Source organism: Onychomys torridus, chromosome 2 (genome assembly GCF_903995425.1).
Source record: "Onychomys torridus chromosome 2, mOncTor1.1, whole genome shotgun sequence".
Taxonomy (NCBI): domain Eukaryota; kingdom Metazoa; phylum Chordata; class Mammalia; order Rodentia; family Cricetidae; genus Onychomys; species Onychomys torridus.
In genome coordinates, this window is record NC_050444.1 from 140264388 (window position 1) to 140286733 (window position 22346).

Here is a 22346-nt window from a genome sequence, read left to right on the forward strand (position 1 = left end):
GCAGGGATTAAAGGCATGCACCACCACTGCCCAGCTACGTCCTTGGACTCTTTTAACAGAGACTGCAACACCTTTGTCTAGCAATACATGGGCAAATACTGGAGGAAGAACAAGCCAGGCAAGGGACAATGTGAGCAGCGGCCTGAGACATGAAGTTTGAGGAGTAAAAAGAACATTAATGGCCAGTTGGTGGTGGATCACACCTCTAACCCCAACACTCTGGAGGTAGAGGCAGGAAGATCTCTGAGAATTCCAAGACAGCCAGGACTGTTACACAGAGAAACCCTGTCTTGAAAAACCAGACAAAAAGGAATGAGTTGCTATAAAGTGAGTGATGAGGAGAATTGTTAGTGAGGTTGGAGAAGCCAGCAAAGTTCGGATGATTGCATAGGACGGCCTTCGGATCGAGGTGCACCAGTGAAAACAGACTCACTGGGAGGCTGCTGTCACAGGCCTGAGGAGGAGTGGTGGAGATGAAGAGAAGGGTTAAATAGGACTCCCCAGTTCCTGGCAGAGGTGGTGCCATTAGCAAAGATGGGACAGGAGGCGTTCAAGATTGGTGTTGAGTCAGGCACTCCATCTGGGTCCTAAGTTTGAGGTACTCAGTCAGACTGTATGGCAGAGACACCAGGTAGACAGGACATCCCAGCCTGGAGTTCAGAGCCATCTGGGCTGAGGGTAGAGGTCAGCAGCATCCATGTGACATAGAAAGTACCAAATGGAGCGACACCCGAGAACCAAGATTTACAAGTCAAGGCAGAGTGGGAACTGGCCAGGTCGGATGAGACAGAAAAGCTGGAAACCACACAGCATTTCAGAAAAGACCAAGTACACCAGGTACCAGGTGTGGCACAATTCCAGTGCTTGGCCTGACTGGAGTTCAGAGGCCAGCCTGGAACATGTGAAAACCTGTCCAGAAAATCACAATTTTAAGAGGAATTTTTTTGGATAGTCACATCAAATTAAAAAACAAAACAAAAGGCTTTAGCTTTGAGCTGATCATTGATGCCATGCTGAGTAGATTTAAACAGACTGGCAGGGGTGTGAGCGAGTTGAGAGTTAGGAGTGAGGGAAGAGAGGATAGGCTGTCCCTCCAAAAACTTTAAGTGCAAAAGAAAAAAGGAGCATTTGTGTTTTGTGAGGTGAATCCTAGAATATGTGTGCTTTAGGTACGGTCTGTAGAGGGAAAGATGTCTGAAGAGTGAAATCCTTCAGAAGATGAGAGCTGAGTCAGCGCTGGCCCTGTTCAGACACACAGTCATCTGCATTCACACTGACCTAGACTCTCTACCTATAACCACGGTAACATGCTACACAGACTGAACAGACAGACCCAGCAAGTCACAATAAATGTGTACCGTATTCACTTGACACGCACACACACAAATAGACATGTGATGAGGCATGTAGACTCCTAACATCAGCACCCACATTCAGAAGAAGCTACTATCTAACAGTATCTTTCTTTCCTTCTTGTGAACAAAAACATGCTCCATCACTGCCCAGGTGGACATGCTGGGGCATAAGCAGAAGTCAGTAAAATGAACCCCCAACTCATTAGGATAAATAACTCCTGCTGCACCAGGAGGCCGTAGGCACACGCCTTTAATCCCAACACTCAGGAGGCAGAGCCGGACAGATCTCTGTGAGTTCCAGGCCAGCCTGGTCTACAGAGCAAGATCTAGGACAGGCTCCAAAGCTACAGAGAAACCCAGTCTCGGGGAAGAAAAAAACAAAAACAAAAACAAAACTCATGCTGGACAATTTAAAATTTTCCAATTTAATTACATTGTACATAAATAAATAGGACAGACAGCAACAAGTCTGTGGTGTGCAGCCTGGGTTCAAGTTCTGGGATTTGTGCTGTACCATCTTTGTTCCTTAGGGGCACATCCTGCCCACTCTTCAAGAGTAGGAAGGATTCAGTGAACCCACTCGGACCTCCTGCTAGCCCCCACGTTCTGGGGTTAGGGAATTCTGGAGTGAAGGTCACTAACTCTTACTCAGTAGCACCTGGGATTTGTTAATGGTGTCCCCTTGGGGCACCCACTGCTGCCCAGGCATCTCAATGGGAAGGGCCCTGCCCCATGAACTAGACTTTTCCATGACAGTTTCCTGTCGGAGCCTTACCAGAAGCCTCCTTCCTGCCCCAGCAAGTTCCACTCTGGGCTTCTGCATAACTGTTCTCTCTCTGGCCTGAATGGAATCCCACCTTTTAATTCTTCCAGTGCCACCCGCCGTAGCCAAGGCCTCATCTCAAGCTTGGGAGTCACTTAGTACAGAGTCAGAGACAGTTACTTCCGATGCTTGGCATCCTTCTCTGAAGCCTTGGTTTCTCCGTGCCCACTGCCCGTACTGCTCAGAAACATCTTGTCCAGTCCTTTGAGTGACTCTAGCAGGTAGTTCTGGAAGGCAGTGAGAGCAGCGCAGATGGCAGGCCCACCGAAGCCGTGAGTGATGAGGCTGAAGTGTGTCAGACAACTCTGAACCCCGGGCTCCAGGATGAGGGCTGGGCGGCTGTTGCCCAGGGGGGAGCGGTCCTGAGCCATCAAGTCTGCAAACTCCTTGCAGATCTGCCTGGTGGGGGAAGAACAGTCAGAGGTTAAAGAGCAAGGTTCTAAACCCAGAGGAGGACCTACTTTCTGACTCTTTGAGTCAGGGTTTCTCTATGGCTGTCCTAGAACTCTATGTAGATCAGGCTGGCCTCAAGCTCACAGAGGTCTGCCTGCCTCTGCCTCCCAAATGCTAGGCTTAAAGGCATGGGCCACTTCACCCAGCAATTTACTGAATTCTTTATTTATCTGTACAGTTTGGCCTTCCTGACAACCTACAAGTAACAATGATACTATTCTGCAAAAATGGAAACTGACTTTTCACATAAGTTAACTCAGCACCTCAGTGCTGTGCACTTGTGAACAACACATGCTAATACCCTACTTTCTCTCCCTCAGATGTCCTGTCTACAGAATGCAACTCAGCTGCCTGTTCCCTTAAACTTTCTGTGATCCCTTCTCCCACCCCAAACACAGTGCGTCACAGGCCCTTTTCTGTGAAATTAGGAGAACAGTCCAGAATCTGCCATGCATAGCTAAAACAGCAACAAATGTTGATGCTTAGATCAATACCATGTACACTGTACATGTCATCTTACATCACCATCACATGGTTCCATACAGATTAGGTAACCTAGTCTGTAGTCATTTTACATCATCCAACAAATCTATACCATTATCCTCATCATGTGGTTCCAGACAGATTAGTGGCTGAGATGAGACTCAATCCAGATCCAGCCTATGGCTGTTTCCATTCCTTTGTGAATTATATATGTGACTCAGGTCAGAAGATCCATCATCACTCATCTTTGTGTCTGGCTATGCATCTTAGACAAACCAAGGTCCCAAGAGCACTTGATGCAAGAGCTAATTCCTATTCACGCACGAAGTGGACTCCATTTGGACAGGCTCCTCTAGCCCCAGGAAGAAGCCTTCCAGGGCTCTGTATTGAATAATCCTGAGTCTGGGTCCTTTACTGCTGAAGGAGGAAAGCCCCACGTGGAGGGTGGAGTTGTGATTTGAAGGCCAAACCCACAAAAGTCTGAGTGGTCCAGACTGTGAGGTCCTCTCAGGCATCTGGACTTCAGCCTGCAGAAGACAGTTCTGAGTTCTTGATCTCCTCCATCCCTTTCTTCCCATCTCTCCTCTGTCTTTTGTTTTTTCCTTCAAGGAGACTGCTTCCTTCCAAATGAATGTTTGTAGCCTTCTGGATTTTATATATTGAGATCTTCTCTGAGATATGAAGATAGAACCTTTGGGAGGCAATGAGGTCATAGGGATAGAACTCTATAGACCAGCAGTCCTCAACCTTCCTAATGCTGTGACCCTTTTAATACAGTTCCCACATTGTGGTGACCCCCAATCATAAAATTATTTCATAGTTACTTCATAACTGTAATTTTGCTATTGTTATGAATCGTGATGTAAATAACTGATGTGCAGGCTATCTGATATGTGAACCCCCAATGGGGTTGTGACCCACAGGTTGAGGACCACTGCTATTGATGCTGTTTATGCCTTTGTGATCCTTTACAACATGGAGAACACAGCAGCATCAAGTGCTGTCTGTGTGTTAGAAAGCAGGCCTTCATCAGACACAGATGCTGGCTTGATCCTGAACAGCCTCCAGAACCCTGAGACACAAGCTGCTACCTCCAGAACCCTGGGACACGAGCTGCTACCTCCAGAACCCTGGGACACGAGCTGCTACCTCCAGAACCCTGGGACACGAGCTGCTACCTCCAGAACCCTGGGACACGAGCTGCTACCTCCAGAACCCTGGGACACGAGCTGCTACCTCCAGAACCCTGGGACACGAGCTGCTACCTCCAGAACCCTGGGACACGAGCTGCTACCTCCAGAACCCTGAGACACGAGCTGCTACCTCCAGAACCCTGGGACACGAGCTGCTACCTCCAGAACCCTGGGACACGAGCTGCTACCTCCAGAACCCTGGGACACGAGCTGCTACCTCCAGAACCCTGGGACACGAGCTGCTACCTCCAGAACCCTGGGACACGAGCTGCTACCTCCAGAACCCTGGGACACGAGCTGCTACCTCCAGAACCCTGGGACACGAGCTGCTACCTCCAGAACCCTGGGACACGAGCTGCTACCTCCAGAACCCTGGGACACGAGCTGCTACCTCCAGAACCCTGGGACACGAGCTGCTACCTCCAGAACCCTGGGACACGAGCTGCTACCTCCAGAACCCTGGGACACGAGCTGCTAGCTGGCTTAGTGTATTTATTAGTGACCCAGGGGTAAGACGAGAAGACCCGAAGTAACATCATGCGGTTGGTGGTGAGGGAGGTGGCTGTGGGGCCTGCAGAGGGGTCAGGAATGGCCTGAGAACCTCAGGAGAAAGGTCACAACAGCAGAGTAACCCCTGTGGACCCATGCCGAGGCCTAGGCTGGTCAGGCCACAGAATCAATCGTGGGTGAATGTAGCACCCACACGTGGGCTGTAGGCCTGAATATGATAGTTTTTTAAATGTATGCATACAACAGATATGTTCACTTGTGGTGTCCATGTGCGCCCTTGGGAACTTGTGGGAGTGTTCATAGATGTGATTCACACAGAACCTAAAGATATCTACAAATACCCACGTGTGCCTGTGTGGCATGTGCAAGTGTTCCCATGCGAACTTACATAAGGAATCTAGCTGCCACGCATGGCACCATATATGATGTATAAATGTGTGTATAGTCACAAGTAGGATCTGATGCAGCCAGGTCTGACATGCACATCTGCATTGCATCCATGTTGGCCATGCCCAGTGCCTCACTCACTTGGCAGCCAGCAGCATGCTCTTGCGGCTGTGCAGTTCTCCAGGGTCAGCATGCTGTCGGCATAGGTACTCAGCAGCTGCCTTGGCTGGAAACTCCGTCTCACAAACATAACCAAAGTCCCGAGCCAGGTGCACGGCTTCTCCTGGGGAAAGAGGGGATGTTGCTAGGTGTACCTCTGAGACCAGAGCCTCACCTTGAACTTCTTATTCCCTGGCTAAGGAGCATCCTGCTCCTGGAGATGCCCCTCTGGTTTTACTTCCCAGTTCCAGCTTCACGTCCATCACCCTCAGCTCAGAGGGGGAGCTGGGACCCATGTGTATCCCAGAACCAGAATCCAGAGTCACCAACCTCCAGGAAGAGGGATGCACCCCCTCACCTACTTACCATGTCCAAATACTGGACACTTACCCTCCCCCAACACACAACCCAAGTAGCTCTACTTCACGTGCACATATATGCACAGACACATAAAAAGGACTATTTCAGAATTTCCCACAGATACCAAAATAAGCAGGAACCAAAATCTCTTACATGAAATGGCATGGTGTTTGCATGTAAGCCCACTTGCATCTTCCTGTATGTTACAAATTGTCTCTTGATGACTTCAAATACCTAATACCATATAGATTAAGTAAATAGCAACATGCATTATTGGTAATAATGACCAAAAAATGTCTTCATGTGTTCAACACAGGTGCAGCTTTTTCAAATATTTTGAAGCCTCAGTGGTTAAATCCTCAGGTAGGCTGACTGTCCACGTGTGTCACACATATACTTATACATGACACACTGAGTGCATGCACAGCTACAGCAATGTTCACAGACGTAACTAAACGTTACCCTCCTGCATCAGGAAGTCTCACCAGATGACATGTCCCCTCACATTCAGGTGCATAGTCCTCAGGCCTCACTCACCTTCCACCAATGAGGTCAGCAGAGTCACATTGGCTGCCTTCCGACGACCAGCTGGCAGGTTGAGCCCAATCTTCTCCAGCCGTTCCCGCAGACACCGGCCCCCATTCTTGGACTTTGCCCTTAACATACACAGACAGAGACATAGACACAGCTATGAAGATGAGAGAGTGGCTGGCCTACAGGCTAAGTGACTGCGAAGGACCTTCCTTGTTCCCTATACCAGCCCCTGGAAAGGCTTGGATGTAGCCTTGTCCTTGAGGGTCTCTGAGGAAATCCCAACCCCTCCTGACCTCTCTGTTGTGAGATTGGGATAAGGAGCAGCACCTGACTAGGACCCTTCCTTCCTCCCCAGTCCTCTCAATAGCAGGGCAGCCCAGGGTGGGCAGGAGAGGGTAGCATCTGAGGGTCCTTGCTCCCCACTTTAGCACATTTGCTGGGGACACATAAAACTCTGTACAGAGACACACAGGAATAACAAAACCAAGGAGACAGGGCTATATACAAAGTCAGTTACATATTCACAGATGAACCTACCCTCGGGGTCTCCAAGAACATGGAGACGCATAAGTAACATTAGAGACACACAGACATGAACACCAAGGAACATACAGAGACACAGGTGCACATCAGGATCCCAGAGATGTGCACACAATCCCAGCGACTTAACAGGTCCATACAGGATGTTCAGAGACCAAGATGAAGAGGATACTTCTCTAGCTGCACAAATGTGCCCCCATACACACAGAGGTACACATAGGCACACAACGAGCTCCTTCGAGAAAAGATGTTTAAGAGAAGAGTGAAGAAAAGGAAAAAAGAATCTGGTTTGTGGAGGTGCACACCTTTAATCCCAGCACTCTGGAGGCAGAGGCAGGTGGATCTCTGTGAGTTCAAGACCAGCCTGGTCTACAGATAAAGTTCCAGGGCTACACAGAGAAACCCTGTCTCAAAAAAGAAAGAAAGAAAAAAAGAAAAAAAGAAAGAAAGAAAGGAAAGAAAGAGAAAAGAAAAAGCAAACAGCAACAAACTGACTGTCTGCAGATGCACATGTGTATGCAGATGCCCCACTGTAGGCCACACATTCCCAACTAATGCAGAACCTCACACTGGTAGAAACACACCCTTGGCCATCCCCTACTTCACACGCACATGTAGTCCTTACACCTTATCTCTGAAGCAGATCCCCTTCCCACACATAAGAACATGCAGAGAGAAAAACCCAGCCCACCCTGCAGCTCACTCCAAACTCACACCTGAGCCCTGTGCTGCTGTGGGGAAGAGATAAGGAAAGAGCTACTCTTTCCAGAACCAGCCCTGCCCACCCTGCCTAGTGTAGTCTCTTTTCTTCACTTCGTTCTCTGCCCCTGCTCAATCTCAGACCCAACAACTCATGGGAGGTGCTGGGGACCTCAGCCTGCCCCTCCCAGACCATGTACAGTCTTGAGTTCGCAGGCACTGTTCTATCAGAAACTGAGGTGGGGAGATGTTGGGACCTGGAGTGAGGTGGACCTTTTCTCTGATGCTGTGAGGTCTGAAGAGACTAAAGATTTTGGCTGGGGTGCTGTGCAGGGCTGTGGGCTGGCCTTCCTACCTTCGGAGGACACCCCCCAGAAGGGAGGCGTTGAGGCACTCCGGAGGTGAGAGTCGCCGCTGTACCTCCCCCACGGTCACCTTGTACTTGGACGTTGAGCTGAGCAATGACAGCCGGCCGGGCACGGAGCAGAAGACCTCACTGGGGTTGCTGATGCCTCCAACCAGGCTGTCTTTGGCCAGTGAGAGAGCGGAGAGGCTGCCGGCTTTGGAGGGGATGGGGACTGTGGACAGAAGCAAAGGAAGAGAGAGGTGGGGACACTGAGTCAGCGAACACAGGACAGGCATCAGTCAGCTGTGCTGCAGGCAGGCTGACTCGCCAGCTGTGTATGTTGAATGGTTCCAACACTATCCAGAAGGAGAGTTCTACAACCCCTGCTTTACAAAGGGAGAAACTGAGGCACCATGAGATGGAAGTGATGGGCCCAAGTAAGTTGATGGGCACAACACAGAACCCAGAGCTGTCTGGTTCCTGCCCTGGTATCCCCTTCCCAAGCCCTGCTGGTTCCCTCTTAAAGCTTTGGCATCAGCCAGATGTTGGCATCATCAGGGAAAAAGCCAGACACGAGGAAATGGAGTCTAAGGTGAGCTGGGATTCCTGGGTCATTGTGACAGGGTTGGGAAATCACCCAGATTCCAAAGTTCCCTTCTCTGTATGAATCTCACCCTCCCATCCTGGGGATTTTGGAGTCCCACAAGTTGGAAACAGGACTTTAGGGCCCTATAAGGCCTCCAGCTTTCCCCCTCCCTGCCAGGTCCAGAAGAGAGGAAATAAGGGTCTATCTGCCCCATAACACCCTCTCCCAAACGTTCCCCATGTAGGACAAAGAGGAGTCAGAGAATTTTCCAAACTCTTGGCTCAGAAAGGAAGTTTCCCATGTGGTGTCTCCATCTCCCTTCTCCACTGTAGAGGAAGGTAGAGGCCAGGCACACGCTTCTCTAGAGCTCTCTCGGTTTTCTCATTTGAGGAAATGAAGCCCTGGTAGAGAAGGCCTGTGTGTGGTGGAGACTCTGCGCTGGAGTGCTGAGCACTCACTGCTGTGTTCATGCAGACTACACCTCAGCCCTCGAATCCTCAGGACCACCCATGATGGGGCTACCCTGGTTCTCATTCTACAGGTGGGAAGATGAAGCCCCAAAAGGTGAAACAGTGTGCCTGAGGTCGTCTAGCTGGTAGACTGGACTAGCAGCAAATCCAGGACCAGAGTCTCAAAGGCAGGGTAGCCTCCCCACTGTTCAGAGAATACTTTCCCAGCACCCCCACATCGAGAAGTTCTAGGACTCAAGATTACAGAGATTATGGCTGGGCAATGGTGGTGCACGTCTCGAATCCCAGCACTCGGGAGGCAGAGGTAGGCGGATCTCTATGAGTTCGAGGCTAGCCTGGTCTACAGAGTGAGATCCAGGAAAGGCTCCAAAACTACATAGAGAAACACTGTCTCAAAAAACAATCAATCAATAAATAAATAAATAAATAAATAAATAAATAAATAAATAAAAAGGCTGGAGAGATGGCTCAGAGGTTAAGAGCACTGCTTGCTCTTCCAGAGGTCCTGAGTTCAATTCCCAGCAACCACATGGTGACTCACAACCATTTGTAATGAGATCTGGTGCCCTCTTCTGGCCTGCAGGCATACATGCTGTGTACATAATAAATAAATCATTTTAAAAAAAAATTACAGAGCTTAAAGAGAACCCAATCCCAATCTGGCACCCCCACCCCCCCCCCCACCTTGCCACTCAGCTGGAAATCTCTGTAATATTCCTAGTCATCTCTTGCCTGCCACACCCCACACGGGACCATGTCCTGTGGCTTCCATTCTTACCCTGCCTGAGAAGCAGGCTCTCCTCTCACGTATGCAGACGCTTATTTTTTGCCTGGATTTCTAGGTAGCCCTCACTCTTGTCTGCCCGCCCTAGTCTAGAGGGGTCTTTCTGAAACACGGATTGGATCAGTCCGTAGCCTGCAACCACCAGTGCCTGGTTAGCTCCCTGAGAATCAGATCCTAGCCCATAACCAGATAGGATGATGCTCTCTATCAACCAGTGCCGGTCACGCCCCGTAAGCTCCTCCTCGGCAGCTCCGTGGAGCAGCCCTGCTCTCCATGTCCCCACGTAGAAGGAAGAAATCGAAAGTTCAGGTCAGAATGACATCATCTACTGAGCAGAAGTGGGTCACCGACTCTGGCCAATGCTCCCAAAGGTCACATCCTTCATCTATCTTTGCCCCCTTCACCCTCCTTAGTGTCCTGGCCCCTGCCTCCTTTCCTGCTTCTTGTCTAGTCCTCATTTGTCTTTTAGGCTCTATACTAAAAAACTGACTATAAGAAGATAATTTAGGCCACAGCACTAAAAGGCAATGGGCAGAGGCAGGCAGATCTGTGAGTTCAAGACCAGCCTGGGCTACAGAGTGAGTTCCCGGAGAGCCAGGGCTACACGGAGAAACCCTGTCTCAAACAAACAAACAAATAAACAAAGCAGTGAGAGGCTGGAGAGGTGGCTCAGTGGTAAAGAGCACTGGCTGCTCTTGCAGAGGACCTGGGTTCAGTTCCCAGCACCCACATGGTGGCTCACAATCATCTTTCACTCCAACTCCATGGGATCCAATGTCCTTTTCTGAATTTCTAGGCACTGCACTCAGGTGGTACATGTACACACAGGCAGGTAAACACTCATACATATAAATAAAAATGAATCTTTAAAGGGAAGAGAGTGAGAGCCTGGTGAGGTCACACACCTCTCATCCCAGCATTCTGGAAGCAGAGGCAGGCAAATGGGTCTCTGTGAGTTCTGGGCCAGCCAGTGATACACAGTGAGACCCTGTCTCAAAATAAATAAACATCTGTAAATCAGCACTCCTATGAATAACTAGAAGGTGGAGATGAGAAGAATCACCTGGAAGCTCATGTACCAGCTAACTTGGAGTCTGCTGTGAAACAGCAGAAACCACACCTTTAGTCCCAGCACTCCAGAGGCAGAGGCAAGTGGAGCTCCATGAGTTCGAGGCCAGCCTGGTCTACAGAGTGAGTTCCAGGACAGCCTGAGGTACATAGTGAGACTCTGTCTAGATTAAAAAAAAAAAAAAAGAAAGAAAAAAAGAAAAGAAAAGAAAGAAAGAAACCAGAGAGTCTCAATAAGGTAGAATGTAAGAACTGGCTCCCCAAATTTGTCACCTGACTTCTACACACGCCCCCATGGCATGGATGTGCCAGCATGTGCATGTGCACATGCAAATGCATGTACAATGCGCGCGCACACACATGAATGTACACTACATAAAATAAAATAGCTGGGTGGTGGTGGCACACACCTTTAATCCCAGCACTCGGGAGGCAGAGGCAGGCGGATCTCTATGAGTTCGAGGCCAGCCTGGTCTACCAAGTGAGTTCCAGGAAAGGCGCAAAGCTACACAGAGAAACGCTGTTTCAAAAAAATGATAGATAGATGATAGATAGATAGATAGATAGATAGATAGATAGATAGATAGATAGATAGATAAAGCTGCAAAGTGATTGTTGAAAGTAAAGAAGGGGTAATGTGACTGTCCTCCCTCCATGACTTTTAGCCAGAGGAAGGTATCAGGAGAGCCAGGAGGTGTCAGGAAGCCAGAAGTCTTTCTCTTTCACACAGCTGTTATTAAAGGCTAGGCCCTGCGAGACAGAAGAAAGACCAAGGGTCTGTGGAACACTTAGCACTCTTACAAAACTAACTGCACAAGAACAGTTTGTCCTGCTGACCATAGAGACACACACCCTTAATCCCAACCTTCGGAGGCAGAAGCAGGCTGATCTCTGTGAGTTCAAAACCATCTAGGGCTGCATACTGAGACCCTACCTCAAACAAAACAAAACAAAATTAAACTAAAAACCAGTATTTCCTTAGGGTAGGTACCCACAACATGGGTGAGATTGCACATGAAATGCTGTTTGCCTCCTATACACACAGGACAGACCCCAGCACAATGACTCCTGAAGCCAAAGTGTTCTGACCATGGCATCATTCATGACGTCATCCCCGTCATTCATACAGAAGTCGTTCACACATTCTTTTTTATTTTTTTAAGATTTATTTATTTATTATGTATACAGTGTTCTGTCTGCGTGTATGCCTGCACACCAGAAGAGGGCACCAGATCTCATTACAGATGGTTGTGAGCCACCATGTGGTTGCTGGGAATTGAACCCAGGACCTCTGGAAGAGCAAGCAGTGCTCTTAACCTCTGAGCCATCTCTCCAGCCCCCAATTCATATTCTTAAGACACTGGTCAACAACACAAGGGCTCCTAGTTACTCAGCCTGTCAGACAAGACACTCCCATCCAAATCTCTACTCTTTCCCAAGTAGCAGACACTGTCTGGCTACTAAGTGTCAGTTAGGATTGCAATAGACTCTTCTAGAAAACATGCTAACATTACAATTCCTTCTAGAAGAAAATATAAGATAAAACTTTTCAAGACCTTGAAGAGGTGGGCAAATAATTCCCAGTTATAATACCCAAAACACAACTTATAAGAGAAAGCAATTGTAAGTTGGTCATCATTGAAATTAAAAAATTTTGTACCTCAAATAAAGAAAATAAAAAGAGCTGGGGAGTGGTGGCACACGCCTTTAATCCCAGCACTCGGGAGGCAGAACCAGGTAGATCTCTGTGAGTTCGAGGCCAGCCTGGGCTACAGAGTGAGTTCCAGGAAAGGCACAAAGCTACACAGAGAAACCCTGTCTCAAAAAAACAACAACAAAAAGAAAAAAAAAGAAAAGATGGCCAGGTAAAGTGGTCACACAACTGTCACCTCTGAAAGGCAGTTTGACACAAAGTTTAAGGCCAGCCTGGGCAACATAGCAGAAATCCTGTCAAAAGATCCTGTCAAAAAGGCTTGGGGCTGGAGAGATGGCTCAGTGTGAAGAGCCTGGCTGCTCTTCCAGAGGTCCAAGTTCAATTCCCAGCACCCATATGGCAGGAACAACCATCCCTAACTCTAGTTCCAAGGGATCCAACGCCCCCTTCTGGCTGCTGTGGGCATTGCACAGACCTATATGCCGGCAAAACAGCCATACACATTTTTTTTAAATGTTTTTGGGTTTTTTTTTAAAAGATGTATTTATTTGTTATGTATACAGCATGTTTGACTGCAGGCCAGAAGAGGGCACCAAATCTCATTACACATGGTTGTGAGCCACCATGTGGTTGCTGGGAATTGAACTCAGTCAGTGCTCTTAACCTCTGAGCCATCTCTCCAGCCCCAGCCATACACATTAAAAAAAAAAAAATTAGGGCCAGGTGGTGGTGGCGCACGCCTTTAATCCCAGCACTCGGGAGGCAGAGCCAGGTGGATCTCTGTGAGTTCGAAGCCAACCTGGGCTACCAAGTGAGTTCCAGGAAAGTCGCAAAGCTACACGAAGAAACCCTGTCTCAAATAAATAAATAAATTAAAACAATAAATAAATAAATAAATAAATAAATAAATAGAGAAACTTATGGTTCTGGGGCTGGAGAGATGGTTCAGCAGTTAAGAGGATATAATGCTCTTCCAGAGTGCCAGAATTTGATTCCAGAACTGTATTGGTTGGCTCACAACTGCCTGGAACTCCAGCTTCAGAGAATCCAATGCCTCTGGCCTTCATGGTCATCTGTATTTGTATATAGATACACACATATACATATAAAATAAATCTTAAAAGAAACAAAAACCCAAGACTGGAGATTCAGTTTAGTCTCAGAGCTTTGACTGAGCACACAAGGCCTTGAACTCAAATTCCAGAATAAAAAAGAGGAGAAGGAAGGGGAAAGAAAGGGAAGACTGGAAGAAGATATATAGACACTTCATTAAAAAGAATAAGATAGGGTTGGGGATTTAGCTCAGTGGTTTGGTCCACAGCTTAAAAAAAAGGGGGGCCCAGGGCAGCGGGTGGGGTGGGGAAATAAAAAAAAAGAATAAGATAACTTACCATTGTGCACATGAAAAAATACTCAACACCATTAGTCATTAGTAAAATGCAAATTAAAGCAATATGGAGACACTAGATGGTTATTATAAAAAGGACAATATGAAGTCTGAGGGTGTGGAGAAACTGGAGCACCCACACAGAACTGGAAGGATGTAAAATAATTAAATAATTCAACCACTTCAGGAAATGTCTGAGCTCTCCTTCCCCTCTTTCCTTCTCTCCACTCCCCCTCTCCCTTCTGTCCTTCCTCAAACGGATTCCAGTTATGGGGAGTTTCTTAAAAATTAAACATAAATGGACCAGGGCCTGGAGACAGGGCTCCATGGCTAAAGAGCCCTGGTCACTGAACGTAGTCGTAACCTGACTTCAATGCCCAGTGCCAACACAATGAAAGGAGAGAACCAGTGCCTAAAAGTTGTCCTCTAACTGAGCACCCATGGCGCGTGCTCGAGCATACACACACACACACACACACACACACACACACACACACACACGCACGCACGCACGCACTCACTCACGCACTCACCTGACAAATAAATAAATAAATAAATAAATAAATAAATAAATAAATAAAATAGACCACATAGGGCAGCAATTCCATTCCTAGGAATTTCCCCAAGAGCAGGAAAAGCACGTGTCTACCCGAAGGCACCCATATGAATGTCCAGAGCAACATTATTCATAACAGCCAAAAAGGAGATTGACTCAGAGCATCTACCACCTCATCAGAGAATAAAAGTCCCTTCAGGGGCTGGAGAGGTTTGGGGACACTTGTTATTCTTGCAGAGGAAGGTGGCTTACAATCATCCATTTCTTCAACTCCAGGAGACCATACACCTCTTACAACCTTCACAGGCACCAGGCTTGCATGTGGTTCACATACATGCAGGAAAACCATTCATACACATAAAATAAATGAATCTAAAAAAGAAGGTTTGATTATCTTAACTTCTTGGTTGTTTTGTTTGTTTTATTTTGTTTTTGAGTCAAGATCTTTTTTGGCTGTCCTGGAGCTCACGATATAGACCAGGTTGGCCTCAAACTCACAGAGATCTGCCCACCTCTGCCTCCTGAGTGCTGGGATCAAAGGTGTGCGCCGCTATGCTCTGCTATTTTAATTTCTTCGTGTGTACAAACGTTTTTCCTACATGCAAGTGTGTGCACCACATGCATGCCAGATGCCAGAGAAGTCTGAGGAGGACTTTGGATCCCCTGAAACTGGAACTATGGATGACTGTGGGGAATCAAACTCTGGATTCCACATGAGGTCTTAACCACTGAGCCATCTCTCCAGCTCCCAAGAAGGATAAAATGAAAACCATTCAGATCAATAGTACAGTACCACTCAACAGCACAAACCCAAACAAACAAACAAACCCAAACAAACCCAGCAGCTGACATATGTTTCAGTGGAGACAAACTCTGAAAACATTTGCTAAAAGAACCTAGATGCAAAAGTCCGCATATCCACGTATCCTCAGGTGTCCAGAATATGCAAATTCATGGATCAGAAGCAGACCAGGCATTGCATAAGACAATGCAAGAACAAATATTAACTGCAGACAGGAACGAAGGAACTTCGAGGGGTGACAGATGTGGCCCAAGTGGGTTGCAGCAGTGATTATACAACTCTATGCATTTACTTTTTAAAAATTATTACATTGGGTGGTGAGTAGCTTGGTGAGGAAGGGAGCTTGCACCAAACCTGGGTTTGATCCCTGAAACTCACAGGGTGGAAGGAGAGAACCAATCCCCACAAGTTATCCTCTGACCTTACAAACACAAAATAAATGAGTAGATACAAAAAATTCAAACCACTAAATTGAGCTTGGTGATGGTGGTGCATGCCTTAAATCCTCATGTACTCCATGGCTCCTGCTACCCTCAGGAAAACAGAAAGTGAGTTCTATGTGGACAATAGCTCTTTCAGTTGCCTTCCACGACGGAAGTCCTAGCAGGCAAATGAAGAAGAGCTGTGGAAAGGCTGGGCCAGATTCTGACATCATGTAAAAGTTGAATAGTTCATCATGGATTTGTTTCCATTATTCTCAAGTTTTAAATGGCACATTAAGATACTACTTATGGGGCCAGGGAGTTGGCTCAGCAGGTAAAGGTGCTTGCTGTCCAGCCTGAGAACCTAAGTTCGATCCCTGGTCCCCACATAAAAATGGAAAGAGAACCTCTGCCTGTAAGTTGACCTTTGACCTCCACACTCACCTCCACACGTACACATATAAATGAATAAAATGTGAAGTGGCCAGGCGGCTGTGGCACAGTCCTTTAGTCCCAGCACTTGGGAGGCGAAGGCAGGCAGATCTCTGTGAGTTTGAGTCCAGCCTGGTCTACAGAGTGAGTTCCAGGACAGCCAGGGCTGTTACATAGAGAAACCTTGTCTCAAAAAACAAAAAGCCAAAAATCAAAACCAAAAGAAAAAAAAAAAAGTGGTTTTTAAAAGATGCTTCTTGTGGAGGAGGGGCTCATGAGACACCAGCTCACCCTGAAGAACTCTGGGTAGTTAATGGTCCTGGGGCAGGGAGCAGATAACAGCACATCTTTGCTCAAGCAGGCAATCATAATCCAGTGGGTCACAAAGGGGGAAAAGGACACAAAAGAGGAGGTGTTGAGAAAGGTGTCAGCAAAAGTTCGGGAAGGATGAGAGAGGACAAAGGCGGGGTGAAAATGGCCAAAATTCATTATATACATGTGCAAAATAGTAAAAAATTTACAAGATTCTGCCTGTCTTGATTACTAGACTTTTTACCCCATTGCAGAGTCAAGTGCTGCATTCCCGTGGACTTACTGGCCCAGGCCCCCTTCTCCTTTCTGAACCTTCCCCAGAGCTAAAGAGAGCAGGGGAAGGATGTCTGTTTGCTTCCTTCTTTATTCCGGAAACCCCTAGAGATCTAGACCACCTGTGCCCAGAGGGGTTTCCTAGACCAGTCAGGCCACCAGCCACTGTCTTCTGGGAGAAAGAGAGATGTATCTCAAGTCTCCTATTAAACCAATCTCCTCCAGCTCAGTTCTTCCTTCCTTCCTTCCTTCCTTCCTTCCTCCCTCCCTCCCTCCCTCCCTCCCTCCCTCCCTCCCTCCCTCCTCTCCTCCCTCCCTCCCTCCTTCCCTCCCTCCTTCCCTTTCTTTCTCTCTCTTTTGTTTGTTTTTTGAGACAGGGTTTCTCTGTGCACCCTTGGCTGTTCTGGAACTCACTCTATAGACAAGGCTGTCCTGGAACTCACAGAGATGCCTCTGCCTCTGCCTCTGCTTCCCGGGTGCTGGGATTAAAGGTGTGCTCCACTACACAAGGCCTCCAGCGCATTTCTAATCTCCACATCACCCCATTTTAAATCTCCACAGTGCCTTCCCCCTCCCCACCCCCGTTTTTTTCACAGGCAAAGCGCCTGTGCGGCTGGCTGTGCTTTGGGGCCACGGAGTAACTGGGCTCTTTCTCTAGCCTCTGACCCAATGTACTCAGACTTCAAAAACCCAGCACTCATGTACTGAGCAGACACACACTGAGCACCTTACTAATGGCTGTCCTTTAGGAAGGCTCCCAACCTCAGGGGCTGGCCGCCTCTCCTGTGAGCTCCTAGGATGTCCCGCACAAACACCCCAGCCTCTCCGCTGGAAAATACTGCAGAGCATCGCCAACTCCCCTCCAAGTCCCCCGCTGCTCTCTTCCTGTCTGCGATAGATTGTGGAACTGGAGGGGACAGCTGTGCGCGGAAAATGGAGTGCTACTCATTTGCCCTCCGGTTTCTTCTGAATAATCGGCCACCCCCACCCCACAAGGTGGCTGCAGTGAGCCCGACCTAGAAGTCGGGGTGTGGGAGACGCCCTGGCCCTCCCCTCCAGGAAGAGTACCTGTAGTCCGCCGAAGATGTACCTCTCAGATTGGGCTTGAGACTGTCCAGGCTCCAGTGCCCTGCAGCACGGGTGAGATGGACACCCAGGCCTCCCCGCACCCGCAGCTGGAGGGCCGCAAGGGTTTCGGTGCTGGACCCTAGACCCTAGCCATGCAAGCTCCCTCCGCGCCTGGACGCTTCAGGGTCCAAGACCGACTTTCCCTAAGCTTGGGCGGTCGCTCATCGCACCAAGCAGTGTCCAGAGTCTTCAGAAACCATCCGATGACATCGGAAGGGTCCGATGGCCACCCAACCGGCGAAGCCGAGTCCCGCACTGGCACTGACCGTGGAGAAACCGGCAAAAACAAAAACAAATCCTGCGTGGTACAAGGCTCCCCCAGGGAACGTGGTCTGGTGGCAGCGCCGCTTGCCTCGCCAAAGCCGCTCTTCTTGGGGTGGACCGTGGGAGCCCGCTGTCCCTGGGCATTGACCCCCTTTTCTCTTTCAGTGGCCCGCTGGGCAGCGGCGCTCGAGCGCGGATCAGGCTCCTCCTTCCGCAGGGTGCCCCCGGCTCTGTTCCCTTCCTTCCTACCATTGCTATGGTGACTCAGGCTGTGACCTGAGGTCCTCTCAGTTTGAGTTAGTTTCTGTGGGTGCTTCAGCTCACTCCTCATAGCCACAGACCGGTAAGCACTACTGTCTCCCGGATGTGCACATTCGGATCTGGGCAGACCCCAGGAACCCACAAGGAACTCTCAGACCAACTGCAGATTCTTCTATCTGGGGATATCAGAGCCCCTTCCCCAAATGTAGGTTTTGGGTCTCCCTAAGGAGTCAGTGAACCTGGATTCCCTGTCCTTGAGCTAGGCGGGAGCCAGGATCTGGGGGCTTGCAAAGAGCCCAGTGGCAGGTTACTGGCAGGTAGACTCCAGACCCAACTTTCCCTTCTACCAGGACAAAATAAGAGCTGTCCAGGAAACCAGCAAAATGCAGACCGCAAAGCGCTGGTGAGGGGACCAGCGCGTCTCTAGCATCTTCTCTGTATTTCCAGCTTCTGATGACAGTCCCAGATTCCTGAGGGCACCCTTCACCAAGTTCTAGGAGGTGTGTTCTCTCGTCCCCCAAATTCCATACTTAGCTCTAATTCCTGGAAGTCCAGGCCTTTCTGCCCTCTCCACACCCACTGCAAGCCTCTCCTGAGAACCTATGCAGGGCAAACAGCTTGAGCTTGAATTCACTTGTTTGAAAAACAGCTCCAGCCAAATCCTGCGGGAGGTGTGCCTGCCCTCAGGCACTACAGGCTCCTGTGTGCCTCTGAATTCCTTTGGGCACCCACCCCAAATCTATGGAGCTTGCCCAAGGCCTGGGTCTCTCTGTCTCTGTCTGATTTGCCTCTTTTTCACCTTTCCATGGCATGGTCAGAACTTGGTCTTCAGATCCGAAAATCCACCCCAAGGGGTGTCTCACACCCCTGCCTTTTACTAATACAAAAAGACACACAGATATGGGGGGAAACAAAACAAAACAAAGCCATCAAGAAGAGGCTTAGAACACCTCAAAAACCAATGACAAATTCCAGGACATGTGTTATGTACACAGGGAACCCCAAACACAGAAAATATACCCCAGCATACACAGATACAAATCACAAACACACTCGCATCAACACACACACACACACACACACACACACACACACACACACACACACACCAAGAAACAATGCTGGCCGGAAGAAGAACACACAGTCTGCACAGAACCCTGAGCCCAGAGACACAGACACCCAGAAGACAACAGGCCTGACCCAGAACGCACAGCCCAACGCAGTTTCTCCAATTCTAAATGATTTAGGGAGCTTCAACTCAAAGAAACCCGCCCCTGCCCTGGGAGGTGGGGAGGATGCAAGGCCCTGAAGTTCTGCTGGGAAGAAAGGAGGAGAAAGCAATTGCCAGGCTCCCAAGTGTTAAAGCTCAATAAAGTGGAAATCATTGAACAAAATCTGTGGGAACAGCACTCCCATTCCCATTTCTTAGGAAACAAGGAAGTGGTTTAACTCGTTCTGCAAATCAGCTCCAGCTCCACAAGAACTCCCTCACCCTCCCTTCCGAGAGCGAGAGGGGAGGCAGGGCAGTTGTAGCTTAGAGAATGCAGCCCACCTCAGGCGACAAACTTCGGAGCAAAATCATCCAGCTAACCCCATTGCCCTTCTCCTGGGGAGAAGGATGTTCCTTGGCCACTGAGCCTGGCGACGCACAGGAAACAACGGCCAGAGAGAAGAAAATGTGTCTGTGCGCCCGGGGCCTGCACCATCACGCCTGGCTCTGCCCTGGAAGTTGCACACCATTTCTTACCTTTCTTGATCACGGATTGGTCCAGGAGGCTCATTCCGGGGTCATCTATCCCCTGCAAATAGAAGAGGATGAGCATACTTGGACCTCGTTGGCTGTTGCTTCCCATGCCCGCCAGGCTTGCCCCTTAGTCCATGTCTGCTCTGCCCTATGCTCACCACCGGCTGCCCGAGGCGGCTACCAGGAGGACGGGCGTGACTAGGAATCGCCTGGGCTCGGCACCATCTGCGCCCAAGCCACAGTCCTTCCTGCCTGGGAGATCTCCTTGCCTTAGATAGACAACTACTGAGCCTCTCTAAACCCCAGCCCAGGCTGCTACGGAGAACTGGGGCTGGTCATGGATGCCCACCGTGGCTCAGTCCCACAGTGAGGAGAGAAAGAAATGATTCCACGAGGGTTGCTGCCACCCAGGCACCTCGCACCTACTCAGTTTTGAGGCTGTCTTTTTGGCCAGATCGTATCTAACCGAGGACTCCCTGTCAGAGGCATAAATGGAAAGTTGCGGGCTGGGAGAAGAGTCGGGCTCCTGATTTCGTCATTTTTTATTTTTTATTTTTTGTTTCCAGCCAGGATGCTAAATCGCTACCCATCCCGGCCCATCCCGGTCCCTTCTGGTCTCACCTGCAGTTCCTCCAGGCTGGGGGGCGCCGCTAGCCCCGGAAGACCAAGGGGAGCATCTGCCAGGCCGTGCGCGCCGTCGGCCAGGCTGTGCAGGAGCCGGGGCACCGCGGCAGCGTAGTCCCGGCGCGGGTCGAGGCCCAGAGCGCGGGCGGGTGGCGCCAGCAAGCTGGGCGGCTCATCGTGGGCGCGGGTGGCAGGGCGGGGCGCGGCCCAGGCGGCCTGCGGGGGCTGCGGCTGTGCCAGGGGCGCTAGGCCGCCGTAAGGGTCCGCAGCCAGGTGCGGAAAGGCGGCGCTGGCGTCGGGGCCCTGGCCGTAGGGCAGCGGCGGCTGCGGGTAAGGCGGCGGGAAGTAGGGAGGCTGAAAGTCCGCGGCGGCAGAGGCGGCAGGCGTGTGGCACAGTGGCGGCGCGGGTCCGTAGGCTGCCTGGGGCAGAGAGGACAGGCGGGTTCCGCCAGCCGCTGCGCCCAGCCCGTCGGGGCGCTCCTGCAGAAGGGGAGGCGTGTGTTAGGCGAGCCATTAGAAGCTGAAAAGACACCACCAGCCAAGCGCGAGGTCTCCCTCAGCTCGGGAGGGTCCTGCTGCTGTCCACAAGCGAATGCCCTGCGGGCGCAGGAGTCCCAGGCTGGGGATCTCGAGCTCCTGACACCACTTTCTCCGCCTGGCAGAGGCCCTATGTCACCCTTCCCTCGCGATTTCGTTGGCGCAGAGGCCGGAGGTGTGGATTGTTCAGCACCCAGGCTCCTCGATTCCCCTATCTCCCTGCTCAGTGTGCCCCGGGACCCGAGACTACTCACCATGGCGGAGTAAGTGTGCACCAGCATGGGGCGGGTGGTGTGGGGCGCGAGGCGTGGCGGCGACACAGCCCTCGTCCGACGGCAGTGCAAAAACTCAAGCCTGGAGCCCTCACAGCCCGAGGGGATCACCTTCTGGTTGCTGGGTGTAACCCAGCCGGAAGACCAGCGGGTGTAGGGTCCTCAGTGCTGGGCGCCCGAGGGTGGGTCCATGGAGGTGGAATGGACGGGAGCTGATCGTACTTGAAAAAAGTCGGTCAGCGGGTGCCCAGCGCCCGCCCTTCTCCCTCTGAGCTCAGCCCGCTCCATGCACTCTAGTTATAGTGGCGGGGGCGCGCTGGGCCTCTGGGGGCGCGCATTAAAGGGACAAGCTATGGCCTATCTCATCCTTTTCCCCAGCGGCCGCCGAAAGGGAGGCGTGGCTCTGGTGGGAACCCGTGGGGCTAAGGAGTGAATGAATTCGGGCCCTTCTGATGAAAGCTCCTTCTAGGCTCCAAGCTTGCAGCTGTGATCAAAGGCTGGAATGCAATGCAGGGGCCTACGTTCGCTCCGGTCTGTGCAATTTTTATTTACATTTGCTTACTATATTTATTTAGTGTGTATGTGTGTCACGGTGCACTTGTGGAGCTCAGAGGACACCTTGCAGGAGTCGGTTCTTTTCTTCCACCCTGTGGGTCCAAAGGTTGGAACTCATGGCCTGAAGCTTGATGGCCAGTGCCTTAACCCAATAAACTATCTCGCCACCCGCTTCCAAATCTTTTTAAATGAATGCATAAATAAATGCATGTGTTCGACTTTGACTTTGAGCAAAGCGCTCCTCCTTTCTGGCATCAGCTTCCTCCCCTGTTAAATGGTATCAGTCTTTACGGCAACCATCCAATGCTGAATGTGAAAGACACCGGTGAGTGGTGGCAAACTCAAGCCCATCAGTTCATGTGCACACTTGTGT

The 22346-nt window shown here is 50.0% G+C and overlaps 1 protein-coding gene across 1 annotated transcript; it reads right to left on the bottom strand.

Annotated features, from left to right (window-relative positions):
* Positions 1-1769: 1769 nt before the first annotated feature.
* Tfap2e (transcription factor AP-2 epsilon) lies at positions 1770-21717 on the bottom strand. The gene is made up of 7 exons (XM_036179280.1): positions 21401-21717; positions 20607-21089; positions 19989-20040; positions 7852-8074; positions 6261-6379; positions 5346-5487; positions 1770-2577 (listed from the first exon to the last, which is right to left on the bottom strand). The coding sequence occupies exons 1-7, from the start codon at positions 21425-21427 to the stop codon at positions 2295-2297; spliced, it is 1329 nt and encodes a 442-aa protein (XP_036035173.1). The 5' UTR covers positions 21428-21717; the 3' UTR covers positions 1770-2294.
* Between the last annotated feature and the right edge of the window lie 629 nt (positions 21718-22346).